Source organism: Fundulus heteroclitus, chromosome 14, assembly GCF_011125445.2.
Source record: "Fundulus heteroclitus isolate FHET01 chromosome 14, MU-UCD_Fhet_4.1, whole genome shotgun sequence".
NCBI lineage: Eukaryota > Metazoa > Chordata > Actinopteri > Cyprinodontiformes > Fundulidae > Fundulus > Fundulus heteroclitus.
In genome coordinates, this window is record NC_046374.1 from 12,505,339 (window position 1) to 12,519,666 (window position 14,328).

Sequence of the window (14,328 nt, forward strand, 5' to 3'; positions counted from 1 at the left end):
GATTCAGGAAGAGCAGTGTGGTTTTCGTCCTGGCAGTGGAACACTGGACCAGCTCTACACCCTCAGCAGGATTCTTGAGGGGGCATGGGAGTTTGCCCAACCAGTCTACATGTGCTTTGTGGATCTGGAGAAGGCATTCGACCGTGTCCCTCGGGGGATCCTGTGGGGGGTACTCCGGGAGTATGGAGTACCGGGCCCTTTAATAAGGGCTGTCAGGTCTCTGTACGACCGGTGTCAGAGTCTGGTCCGCATTGCCGGCAGTAAGTCGGACTCGTTTCCGGTGAGAGTTGGACTCCGCCAAGGTTGCCCTTTGTCACCGATTCTGTTCATAACTTTTATGGACAGAATTTCTAGCCGCAGCCATGGTGTTGAAGGGATCCGTTTTGGTGGCCTTAGGATTGCGTCTCTGCTATTCGCTGATGGCGTGGTCCTATTGGCTTCATCACAGCTCTCACTAGTAGGGTGACCACCTGCTAATAAGCCCAAGGGGGGACAAGGGGTATGTTTCTGAGGGACAAAGTGGGACACTGCTTGGCGCGGCGGTGCCCCCACCTCACGGGCAGACTCACTGACAGTGGTTTACACATTTCTAGCACATACCACCTTACATGGTAAATTAATAATGCCCTATTCCCATAAACATGTGTAATTACTGATGTATGCTCATGAATAGGCCAACCAATGTGTATTTCTTTCTAAATAAAGATTCATAATACTTTGAACATTCAATGAACAGATGCACTTCCAATTCCGATTTACTTTAGCTATTTAATTTTATTTATTTTTCATTACAATTTATTCACTTTAAATAAATTATAATTTAAAATTAAAGGATTAACAGGAATTGTAGTTGCTCTAAACCACAGGAACTGTAAAAAAAAAAAAAAGTCTTAACTCACGACTCCAGAGGTTCACAGAACGAGAAGGGGGAGGAAGGATGGTGAACTTGGATGTTGGTAAAGGCAGGCGCAGGACAAATATTCATTTTCCCAGTCTTTCTTGTACCCACACCTTCTCTTTTTAATTGCTGGTGGTGATGCCTCAGACTCAGTCTCTTTATCCATTTTCTAATTGGAAAGCGCGCCTCTAAAAGTTTCTTCCCAGTGTGTCTGGTATGCACGTGCGTGCGTAGTAGTCATGACAACAACAAAAAAGTTGACAACCTACTCAGCAGTTCAACTGAGAGATGGGTGTGGCAACAGTAGCGTAGGCCTACTGAACTGTCAAGTAATGTTTGTTTGGCTGCCTGGGGCTCCAGGATAGAGCGACCAACTTTTTTTTGAGAAAGCATTGATTATGCGTGACACGGTCTCAATTTGCAGGACACATGAATTGGGCTTCAAACGCTCTGCGCGCACGAGCTACACGGGACGGGTGGTCACCCTACTCACTAGAGCGGTTCGCAGCCGAGTGCGAAGCGTCTGGGATGAAAATCAGTGCCTCCAAATCCGAGACCATGGTCTTGAACCGGAAAAGGGTAGAGTGCCTCCTCTGGGTTGGAGAGGATGTGCTGCCCCTAGTGGAGGAGTTCAAGTATCTTGGGGTCTTGTTCACAAATGAGGGGAAGATGGAGCGGGAGATCGATAGGCGGATTGGTGCAGCGTCTGCTGTGAAGCGGACGCTGTACCGATCCGTTGTGGTGAAGAGAGAGCTGAGCCAAAAGGCGAAGCTCTCGATTTACTGGTCGATCTATGTTCCTACCCTCATCTATGGTCACGAGCTTTGGGTCGCCTCAGGAGGTCAACACGCAATAAGAGGCCTAGACATTTCCTCACATATGATTCATTGGGGAAGCCGTCAGTACAGTCACATGCAAATGTGAATGCAGTTTTTGCTCACCTATTGCAATATTCATATCTACCTAGCCCACCACCGAGTGCGCTGTACCCAAATTCTTTTTTGTGTACTCAAGTTCCATGGCAACATCATACATACCACACACCAGTTGTGAGCATTCCATCTAGAATGTTGTGGGTTGAGTAGATTTAGTTAGTGAGATGGGGTAATAAGAATCTGTTTTAAGTTTTTTTTTATGACAGAGCTATTTTTATTTTTGCCGGGAGTGTGTGAAGCCCACTGATGTGTGCCCACAATAGAAAAAAGGAGCATGCGTTTCTTTAATTGTTCCTGGGGTTATAATAAGTAGTTATTTTATTTGTTGTTAACAGGAGACGATGGGTGTAGTAACTGTGTTTCACCTGTAGATGGCGCATGGAGAATCTGAGCTGCCTGTTGCTCTGCCGTTTCTCATAAACTGAGAGAAATTGGAGTAACACAGACTACGTCTCCAGAGTCCAGTGTGCTAATTTACATGCTGTTTTTCAGCTACATCTGCTGCTGACGGGTTCAGAACCCTGGTGCCCGTTACAACTTACATGAGATTTTAAACTAAAAAATGTTAAAAACTATTTTTCAGATTCAGGTTTAATTTTTTTTTTTACACATTTAGATTTTGTTTTCAGTTTCAAATTCCTTTTTTCAGCTTAAATTTTTTTATTTTTCAGACCAACATTATGACCCCAATTTAGCTCAATTTAGGTGCCGTCATTTCCAGCATGTGAAATAAATAAATAAATGTAATGAAGCTAAATGTCTTTTTTTAAAACTGTTTTTCTTATGTTGCACTCAAATGAATTCAATCAATAAATGTTTAAAGTGGGAAATAATAAAAAGCAAAATTAAAAATAAACTATTATGAATACTGTACATTAATATTCTCAAAAAATATTAACTTAAATGCCACCAAAATAAAAATAAAAATTCCTTATTGATACTAAGTAGAAAATCATATATTAAATTGAGAAAAAAAATTGTAATACGGATTGGGAATGCGGGGGGGGGGGGGGGGGGGGGGGGGGGGGGGTGACAAGCATATTACCCTCGTCATGGTTAGGAGGTAGGGATAGCATTTCCTTTCCTGTCTCATTACACTGTAGTTTCATCCAGCTTTTGTCCGCTGTGGCGCTCTTGGGAAGCGGAATGACTCAGCTAATGCTTCACGTCCGTTTTCTTCTGTTTGTTTTGTTCTCCGTCCCAGCTCCAGTGCAAGGTAAACTCACAACGATGCTTCGTCGTTGCTATTCCGTCGCTTTCTCTTTGCTCAGCAAAGCATTTGACTGGGATTATTATCCCATATCAGTTCTTGCATGCGAACCGTTGGAGAGTTTGCCTTTAAATGATGGGTAAAACAACTCATATAATTATGTCAAGGTTGTAGCATTCAGTTTAATCGGCAGCTGTAGTTTACAAAATTGTAAAATAGAAATAAATAAACGACGTCTTCTTAATATGTTTTGTGTTATTTTAAACGGCAAGATAATCGGTCTTTTTCTAATTTTTGTCACTTAAGCCTGACAAATAAAAGTAAGTCACCAAACACAGTATTCCAACAACAGGTAGTGTGTATTTATGATTTTCCATTGCTGAAATAAGAGGATGGAAACTGGCTGATAGCAGGGCACAAAAATTAAGACTTCCTGAAAAGACGAGAGTGTAGGCTTTCTGGTAAATCCCGTTGTAATGTAAAATATGACAGATTACTGGATTAAGGAAATTTCTAGTATACTACATGCTATCACGCATAACTAAATTTGAAAACAGTTGCTCTTTATTTCCCAAAGTTATGGTCGGAGGAGAGGAGAGAATGGATATTTCTGCTGCCCGAAAGACCGCGTTGATTTAATTTAATTTAATTTTACAATTTTGTAAACAACAGCTGGCGATTAAACTGAATGTTACAACCCTGACGTGATTATATGAGTTATTTTACCAAGAAATCAATTAGAAGCGCAGTGAAAACGGCTGCAATGCGCGCTCCCGACACAGAGGAACAGATTTTCACAAGGGAACTGGCGACTCTTCCATAGATGTACCGCTGCGGATCTTACCAGGAGCAATAAACATAGATTTAGGTCTCAAGGACAGGAGGAGAGTCAGATTCATTTCATTGCGCAGGAATATATAATTACTATAGCCATGTTAAGATATACACAGACGCAACAAAACAGTCTACTAGAAAAATAGGAATAGCATTGATTGTACCAGAACTTCAAAGAGTACAAGTGTCAGGGGACGAGGCTGGCGAACCCGAAATTCAGCCGCACACAGAGTTACGAATAAGAGGTTTATTGAAAAGGATGAATAGTGGCGGATGAGACGGATGAGCAGTCTCGGACTTCAGCAGGTGAATAATAGCAGCAGGAGCAGGCGGTCGGGCATAAGCAGGATACTGAAGGACGCAGATGGGACTCACGGAGACTCAGGCAACCTCAACTTGGAGAGTTCAGCTGGTAAGGCACACGGGATCTAACCAGACTCTCGCCGGATGGATGTCGCTCCGCCTAGCTTCACTCACATCCTTTATATACCTGCCTCACTTAGTCACTCACTGCCAGATCGTCATGTCATCTCATTGCATCGCACTTGTTGTCACTCGTGTTCTGCTACCGTGTTTCTTCTGTCTGCCTCAGTGCTCCACCACCTTGGACTCAATACCAGTAACATCTGCATCTCCGGGTTTGTTTTTTTTACATAACTCTGTGTCCGGCTGAATTTCGTGTTCGCCAGCACCAACCGTTACACTTCTACTTCTTACTACTTCTATCTAAGGTATTAAAGGTAAAGTCAACCTTATAAGTGCAAAGCTTTCCTAAAGACTCCAAATACACAAGTAAATAATTTAAGTAAATTTAAAACAGGTTTAATTATGTAGAAGATCTTTTTGAATATACAGGTGTTGTCCATTGTTAGGTCATTACCAGGTGACAGGCTCCAGTCAGCCAATTGTAGCTGCTCCAGGTGAGGATGTCGTCCTCCTGTGCCATGTGGAGCCTCAGTTGGACGTGGTGGACCTGACGGTGGAGTGGTCAAAACCCGACCTCAAGCCTGACTCCAACTATAGGCCTAAAGGGATGGAATATGTGCATCTTTATCGAGACAACCGTGATGTCCCAGACATGAAGATCTTGTCGTACAAAGGGAGGACGGCGTTGTTCGCAGATGGCCTAAGACAAGGCAACATATCGCTCCTCATCACCAACGTAACGGCTGCAGACGAGGGGCAATACAGATGCTTCATCCCAAAGTTAAACGCCCAGATCAAATCTTCAGTTGTTCAGCTTATTATTGGTGAGTTAAAGTCATGAGATTGTCATTTATCCACTTTTTGTCTGGATGGAGTTGCTGTAGGATTGATTTGTGATTGCATCTCCTTGTCAGATAGCAGGAATTGAAATAAAAAGTGTATTTTAGGTGCTAATTGTATATAGCAAATATGTCTTTTAGGTAACTTGTTTGCTTATCAGTACAATTTCTACGTTTTGGTCGTAGAAACTCAAATGATCCAAGTTATGTCAAAGAGTCATTATTAATGGTGTTAGCTATACAGGATCTCCTGTTGTGGTCTACATTACGGTGGATCATAGGAAGCCTTGACTGAAGACACTCTGCTGTTGAATTACAATTAGGAAGAGGTGTTATGCAGCCTGCCTTTTATCTGTTGTTGTTTTTTTTTGGGGTGGGGTTCTGACTCCATTCAGCTAACTTGGTGAGCAGCTTCACTTGCCGCTGTAATTGCCTGTGAGCGTTTCCACTTTGCTTTCAAATGCCCGCCTCTCACAGCCACTCTCTGCCAGATCGTCTGAATGCCATGTTTGAGTTTCTTTCTAGTGCTTTTGTGCACTGCCTGTCTGACCTGTGTTCCTGTGTGAATCCTCTGCTAACCCTGCCCCAACTGGATTGTTTCTGGTCACAACCTGGACTGTCTTTTGTTTTGGATTCCTGTCTCACCCACTGGACTATTCTGCTGATTATGTCTGTCTGCCACCAACCTGTTCAACCCATGATTCCTGCTGTGAGCAGCAGGTACAGTATCTGTTTTGGCTTTTTTTCCTGTTCACCCTGGAACCTTACCTGCCATCTCCATTCTTTTGTTATTTTTGTTTTATTTCCGATAAACCTTTTAAGCGCAGCACCGTGTCCCGCTTGAATATCGGGTTCTCTAGTTCTGACATTACAGTACGATCTGGCCAACATGAACCAGTCGTCCTCACGTGTGTTCCACTTGGATGCAGCAATAATTATGGATAACTGGGGTCTGTTTCGGGACAACCAGATTGTTAAAGACTCTCCTTATGTGAGGAGTACTGTCGCTCATGAGAGCTGGGCTGTCAGTTTCTCTTCCCCACACCAGACTGAGATGCCGACACAGTCTACCTTCTTACCACCAAGGACACCGGCTCCTGTCTCCCAGTCCCGATTCTCCACCCATCTCGCTTGTCTCTGCACCACAGCCTGCTACCAGCCCTACAGGAACATTCTGGATAAAGCAGTGGGAAGGTGAATTAATTTCAGTACATTTCTGGGGAGGCTGAGTAGCAGCCGCCAATGGTGGGCAGGAGACCTGTCATGCAGCCTACCTCTTTTCTGTTGTTTTTTTCTGGGGGGAGGGAGCTGACAGCTGGCTGGTTGTCTTCTCCTCCTGCTCTTCTCCACTGAGTCCTCCCCGGATGACTGAGCTCCTCACCCTATCTCTAAAGCCGGGCGTACACTGTACGAGTTTTTCCCCTTTTCGGGCCGATTCTTCAGTCGTGCGAGCATTTTTTGAATCGGCCGAATTTCAGCTTGATCGTAGAGGGGGGGAGGAGGGGGGACTGGCTTCTCACGACTACCTCCAGATCAGGAATCGGACGATCGGTGAAAATCAAACATGTTTGAAATTCAGTCGGCTGTCGTGAGGTTTTCGTGAGCGCATCCTGCTGTTCAAGCAGAGCTACGAGGGGGCGCCCTCCCCTCCTCTCCGTCCCCGCCAGCGGAGGGAGGGAAGCGGGCGTCCCTGAAGCAACCTCCGGCCGGTGTTGGGGAGGGCGAGCCGTCCGGTCCGCGCAACGCGCTGGCCGCCTGTTTCGGCACTCCTCCGCGGTCCGCAACGCGCTGGCCGCCTGTTTCGGCACTCCTCCGCGGTCCGCCGCCTGTTTCAGCACTCCTCCGCGGTCCGCAACGCGCTGGCCGCCTGTTTCGGCACTCCTCCGCGGTCCGCAACGCGCTGGCCGCCTGTTTCGGCACTCCTCCGCGGTCCGCAACGCGCTTGCTGCCTGTTTCGGCACTCCTCCGCTTGTTGGGGGGGCGGGCCGGGCGACCTGCTGTGCCGCGCGGCCGCCGGTGCGTCTCGTCCCTCCTCTCTCCCCTCCGTTCCCCTGACGCCCGGTGCCTCCTGCGGGCTTCACCAGAGCTGGGCTCGAACCCCTGCTCTGGGTCCCTGTCACCTACCGTCGCTCGCCTGCCTCTGTCACCACAGCGAGCGGTCCCAGAGGGGACACGACGTACAGTGTGAGCAGTCCGGTCTCGTCCGAGCGTCGCGCCGCACAGATCGTGAGCGGTGAACTTTTAAACCCCGCGGTTCCCTCGCACAGTTTGAGATGTATATAAGTACCACGACTGAAAAACTCGTACAGTGTACGCCCGGCTTAAGGGAGAGCCCAGACACACTACGGAGAAAACTCATTTCAGCCGCTTGTATCCGGGATCTCGTTCTTTTGGTCACGACCCAAAGCTCGTGACCATAGATAAGGGTAGGAGCGTAGATCGACCGGTAAATCGAGAGCTTCGCCTTTTGGCTCAGCTCTCTCTTCACCACAACGGACCGGTACAGCGCCCGCTTCACAGCAGACGCTGCACCAATCCGCCTGTCGATCTCCCGCTCCATCATTCCCTTCATGACATATTCCCATATCCCCTGAAATCTACAGTCATCTCCTTAGTTTAGTTCACGTTCAGGATATGGTGATTTTTCTCCCACATCCTGCCCCAAGTTTTCCACTAGCTCTCTGCACTCGGCTTCTTGCCCATCTCAGATGCACTACATCTGCAGAGTCATTAAAGTATTTTCTGCAGACAGCAGGACTCTGACTGACACAAACTGGATCTCTTGGTCGAGTGGTGATTGATTAAGGTGATTTGTCAAGGCATTCACTTTCTTTTTTTTGGGAGTTGCTGACATTGTTTAAGGAGGTATTCCCTCTGATCAGTGGTCCTATTTTAGACATGATTAATCTATCCTTGGTAAATGGATATGTACCACAGGCTTTTAAAGTAGCTGTTATTAAACCTTTACTTAAGAAACCATCTCTTGATCAAGATGAGTTAGTAAATTACAGACCTATATCTAATCTTCTTTTCTTATCTAAAATTCTTGAGAAAGTAGTTGCTAATCAACTATGTGAACATTTACAAAGTAATGACCTACTTGAGGAGTTTCAGTCAGGCTTCAGAGCTCATCATAGCACTGAAACAGCTCTGGTGAAGGTCACCAATGATATTCTCATGGCCTCAGATAATGGACTTGTGTCTATACTTGTCCTGTTAGATCTCAGTGCTGCATTTGATACAGTTGATCACAATATTCTCCTACAAAGACTTGAGCATACTGTAGGGATTAAGGGAAAAGCATTAGGCTGGTTTAAATCTTATCTGTCGGACAGATTCCAGTTTGTTCATGTTAATAATAAATCTTCCTCAAACTCTAGGGTCACTTGTGGAGTACCACAGGGTTCAGTCCTTGGACCAATTCTATTTACTATATATATGCTTCCGATTGGCAAAATTATCAGACAGCATGGGATTAATTTCCACTGTTATGCTGATGACACTCAGCTATATTTATCCATAAATCCTGATGAATCCAATCAGTTACTTCGACTGCAGTCATGTCTTGATGACATCAAAAGCTGGATGACTTTAAATTTCCTGCATTTAAATTCTGACAAGACAGAAGTTGTAATCTTTGGGCCAGAGTCTTCAAAAAATAAAGTTCTTAATCAATCCCTTAATCTGGATGGCATTAACTTGGCCTCTGGTAATAAAGTTAAAAATCTTGGTGTTGTTTTCGACCAAGACATGTCATTTAAATCCCATATTAAACAGGTTTCCAGAGTTTCCTTTTTTCACCTCCGGAATATCGCCAAAATTAGAAACATTCTGTCCAGGAGTGATGCTGAAAAACTAGTCCATGCATTTGTTACTTCAAGGCTGGACTATTGTAATTCTTTACTATCAGGAAGTCCACAAAATGCAGTTCGAAGTCTTCAGCTGATTCAAAATGCTGCGGCAAGAGTTCTGATGAAAATCAACAAGAGGGATCATATTTCTCCTGTTTTAGCTTCCCTTCATTGGCTTCCTGTTAAATCAAGAATAGAATTTAAAATTATCCTTCTAACGTATAAAGCCCTTAATAATCAAGCTCCATCATATATCAGAGCTCTGATTACCCCGTATGTTCCTAACAGAGCACTTCGCTCTCAGACTGCAGGTCTGCTGGTGGTTCCTAGAGTCTCTAAAAGTAGAATGGGAGGCAGATCCTTTAGCTATCAGGCTCCTCTCCTGTGGAACCAACTCCCAGTTTTGGTCCGTGAGTCAGACACCCTATCTATTTTTAAGACTAATGTTAAAACTTTCCTTTTTGACAAAGCTTATAGTTAGAGTGGCTCATACCCTGAGCTATCTCTATAGTTGTGCTGTGATAGGCCTAGGCTGCTGGAGGACATCAGGGTCTAATTTTCTCACTCTACTGATTTCTACTGTTCTTCAGTCTACTGTTCTCCAGTTTGCATTGTATTACATTGAAATGACTGTCGTAATTTCAGCTTTTAACTTTTGCTCTCTCTCTTTTTCTTCATAGTAGGTACACCTGGTCTGGCGTTCTGTTAACTGTGACATCATCCAGAGAAGACGGCTAACCCGCTACTTCCATCTAATGTAGAACAGATTACTGGATCAATGTATGCTTCTGTGCTTTTTTGTTTCTCTTGTTGTGTCTCTGTTCTGTCTTCTGTAACCCCCAGTCGGTCGAGGCAGATGACCGTTCATACTGAGCCCGGTTCTGCCGGAGGTTTTTCCTTCCCGTTAATGGGTGGTTTTTCTTCCCACTGTCGCTTCATGCTTGCTCAGTATGAGGGATTGCAGCAAAGCCATGGACAATGCAGATGACTCTTCCTGTGGCTCTACGGTTCCCCAGGAGTGAATGCTGCTTGTCGGGACTTTGATGCAATCAACTGGTTTCCTTATATAGGACATTTTTGACCAATCTGTATAATCTGACCCAATCTGTATAATATGATTGAACTTGACTTTGTAAAGTGCCTTGAGATGACATGTTTCATGATTTGGCGCTATATAAATAAAATTGAATTGAATTGAATTGAATTAAATCCAACCTGAAACGTTTTTCTTTTTAGGCTCTGTGTGAAATTGTCTAATTAACTTTGTCCTTTCAGATCGAAACTCATCTAAAGCAGTTACCATTGAGACCCCACTGCATCCTCAAGCAGCAGGGCAGAATGGTCTTAATGGTGAGAAAAGGCTATAGTCTTAAATTATCCTTCTACTGCATTTGCTGTTTTCAGTCCCACCAGGAATGTAATGCTCCATCTAAATCACTGTTCATTAGTAATACCACACCACGGGAAAAATAAACATATTGAAATACTAAATGCTAGGCTTCTTTTCCCAAGATTTAAACATTAAATAATCCTAATCTCAGAAAACCAAACCACCCTTTTGGTGAGGGTTCTATAACATAGAAACTTGTGTGAAGCATTTTAAATAAAACATTTAAAGTTAAAAGTATTTCTGAAATGTTTTTCAAGTTTGAAGTATCCATCCGCTTATTTGAGATCGGGTTGCAGGGAAAACTAACATTGGAATCCAAATCCATATATTCAGGACCATTACTTTTAATAAAAAAATAAATAAAAGAATAACATTTTCCACTGTAAAAATACAAAACAACGGCATATAAAGCATTCAACACTCATCCATCCTGGTGTGACACTGTTTAAATATGGAAGGTTAATGGGGACAAAATCTAATTAATAAATATATCATGAAATAAATAAATGTACTGTGAATTAATTAAATGTGAAATGAATATACCATTAAATGCTCCATTAAATAATTAAAATTGAATTTTACATGCAATTATTACATTTTCCATTATTTTGTAAAATGTCATTTTACACTTTTCAAATTCAGGTGTTACTAACAGCAGTTTTTGCATTACTTTGGTGTAGAGTTCTGTAGGCAGGCACATGATGTGCTCATTTTCTGTTGTGACAGAAGGTGATAACAGTCATGTGCTAGGTATTTTCTAAGTCAGATTGGTTATTGTTTTTAAATGATGTATTTATTCTCTGACTACATCAATCCACAAATGATGTCTGTTCTTCTGTGGTTTGGCATGAAAACTAATTTTATGTATTTTGTGTCAGAGCTACTGATTTTGCCTAACTTGCCACCGAATCTCATGTGTGGTATCTGCATTGTTTTCTGGTGAGAACAGAAACAGATTTATTAATGTTTTTGTTGTTGTTTCCCCAACCTGCTAGGTGGTTTGTCCAATTTCAGCAGATTGACTGCATTTATGGTTGTCTGGGCTTTCTTGATCGTCATCGCTTGAGTCGCAGGATATTTACCCATTCTGTCCAGGTGTCAACGGATACAGATGGGTCCATTTACTGTGTTGTCAGCTATAAAAAGATGAAACTATGTGGACAACATTGTATCGTTAAACTGTTTGGTGTTTCTTGAATGTCCGGCTGATGAATGTTTGGTCATTATATGCATAGTACAAATACCAAAAAAATCTTACAGCTTTTTTGAAATTGTGTTCAAATCTCACTCTCCCCTAGGTACAAGTGAAATTGTTTGATCAGTAGAAAAACTGGGACAAGGGACAGTGATGTTCCATTTAACTGTTTAGACCTAGCACTTTGTTTGGACTTATGTGTTTGGAATGAGCCTTCAGTGACACGAAAATGACACACCTTATCTTTTATTGCTGATTAATAAAAAAACGGGGGAAAAAAAACAAGCTATCTGGACTTCAACTTCAGCAAAAAGACATATTGCCAAAGATCCTACCCACCTGGACAATGCAAGTTTGTCCCTCTTCCATCAGGTTAACACTTCATGAACATTTAATAAAACACTATACTTAAAAACAGCTTCTTTCCCAAAGCTGTTAAGGCAGTCATCCCCTGCTGAATACCAAATAATCCCCCTGGTTTCACAGATTCTTGATCCAATTAGGAATAATTAACTGTCTCTCATATGCTAATATCTATTTGCACACTTTTAGCTCCCCAGGGAGTGTTTGTTTGGTACATTCCTGCAAATTTAACATTTGATTATCTGCATATGCCTTAATACCTATTAATAATTGCACAGTATTTTTCCACTTCGTTCTCCTCTACTGTATTAAACTTTAAATTTAGCTTATTTTTAATACTGTGCTTTTGCATTTTTGAGGGTCTTCTTTAGGAATACTCATTCTTCATTTTTGCATGACTGTTTTGAATTTGTATTATGTGCATTCTGAGCTGGTGTCTCACCAAAATTCCATTATGGCTACATGAAGAATCTTGATTCTTGATTCTACTTCTTGATAAAGCGTGACAGATTAGACACACGTGAGCCTTGTGGTAACAATCACAAGCACAGCACGTTGCAGATCACATGACGTATCAGCAGATCACATTATGGGGTATTTTTCAGTTGGATTGCTCCAGTAGCTAAAGAGTTGAGATTAGTTTTTGATGTGGATTACCATGATTTTAGTTTTTAAAAAAAGTTTGCAGTTTTGAATTAAAAACTTGATAGATTCCACTTTATGACCTCTTACACTACTTCATAAATTTGCCACTTTCCAGGGGTGACACATGGATTTTCATTCCTTTTCTGTCCCACTCCCACAGAAATTCTTTTTTCTCATCCCAAACCCTGCCCAGAGTAAAAAAAAGAAAAAAAAATCCATTCCATCCCACTCCTGGTTAAATGACTCCCATTCAAAAGGATTTCTACTCCTGTACCACTCCTATTTTTTTCTTCATTTAGTTTTTAGGAAATACATTCAATTTTGATTTGACCTTATACCCATTCTTTCTTAGATTACTTTAGTTTCTGAAGATTTATTTCAAAATATATGGAAACAGAGACAGCTAACCTGCTGTAATATAGTGAAACACTTATCCTAATCCGAGCTAAATACCTTCACTTGGCACCAAGCCAAAAACACACATCCTACGGTCCTTATAGTTTGTTTACAGAGCCCCAGCTGCTAAGTCCCCCCTGTTTCTGAGTCTTTTGAAAGTCAGTTAAAGTAAAAACAAAAAATGAAAACAGACCATAGCTATCTAGTGCTGAGGTTGCCGAGGTTGTTAAAAAGCTCCTCGGTGGCAAGGCCCCAGGGGTGGATGAGATTTGCCCTTGGTACCTTAAGGCTCTGGATGTTGCGGGGCTGTGTTGGTTAACGTGGCTCTGCAGCATTGAGTGGACATCTTGGGCTGTTCCCCTGGATTGGCAGACAGGGGTGGTGGTCCCCCTATTTAAAAAGGGGGACCGGAGGGTGTGTTCCAACTACAGAGGAATCACACTATTAAGCCTCCCTGGTAAGGTCTATTCTGGGGTTCTGGAAAGGAGGGTCCGTCGGATAGTCAAATCTTGGATTCAGGAAGAGCAGTGTGGTTTTCGTCCTGGCAGTGGAACACTGGATCAGCTCTACACCCTCAGCAGGATGTATGGAGTACCGGACCCTTTAATAAGGGCTGTCAGGTCTCTGTACGACCGGTGTCAGAGTCTGGTCCGCATTGCCAGCAGTAAGTCGGACTGGTTTCCGGTGAGAGTTGGACTCCGCCAAGGCTGCCCTTTGTCACCGATTCTGTTCATAACTTTTATGGACAGAATTTCTAGGCGCAGCAAAGGTGTTGAGGGGATTCGTTTTGGTGGCCTTAGGATTGCGTCTCTGCTATTCGCGGATGACGTGGTCCTATTGGCTTCATCAGGGCGTGATCTACAGCTCTCACTAGAGCGGTTCGCAGCCGAGTGCGAAGCGGCTGGGATGAAAATCAGTGCCTCCAAATCCGAGACCATGGTCTTGAACCGGAAAAGGGTAGAGTGCCTTCTCCGGGTTGGGGAGGATGTGCTGCCCCTAGTGGAGGAGTTCAAGTATCTTGGGGTCTTGTTCACGAATGAGGGGAAGATGGAGCGGGAGATCGACAGGCGGATTGGTGCAGCGTCTGCTGTGAAGCGGGCGCTGTACCGATCCGTTGTGGTGAAGAGAGAGCTGAGCCAAAAGGCGAAGTTCTCGATTTACCGGTCGATCTACGTTCCTACCCTCATCTATGGTCACGAGCGTGACCGAAAGAACGAGATCCCAGATACAAACGGCTGAAATGAGTTTTCTCCGTAGTGTGTCTGGGCTCTCCCTTAGAGATAGGGTGAGGAGCTCAGTCATCCGGGGAGGACTCAGAGTAGAGCCGTTGCTCCACCACGTCGAGA

General features: G+C 43.5%; 1 protein-coding gene across 1 annotated transcript; it reads left to right on the plus strand.

Moving 5' to 3' along the window:
• Positions 1-2,901: 2,901 nt before the first annotated feature.
• On the plus strand, positions 2,902-13,213 carry LOC105922879 (myelin-oligodendrocyte glycoprotein). The gene is made up of 4 exons (XM_036146301.1): positions 2,902-3,049; positions 4,750-5,127; positions 10,269-10,343; positions 11,379-13,213. The coding sequence occupies exons 1-4, from the start codon at positions 2,980-2,982 to the stop codon at positions 11,447-11,449; spliced, it is 594 nt and encodes a 197-aa protein (XP_036002194.1). The 5' UTR covers positions 2,902-2,979; the 3' UTR covers positions 11,450-13,213.
• Positions 13,214-14,328: the final 1,115 nt, after the last annotated feature.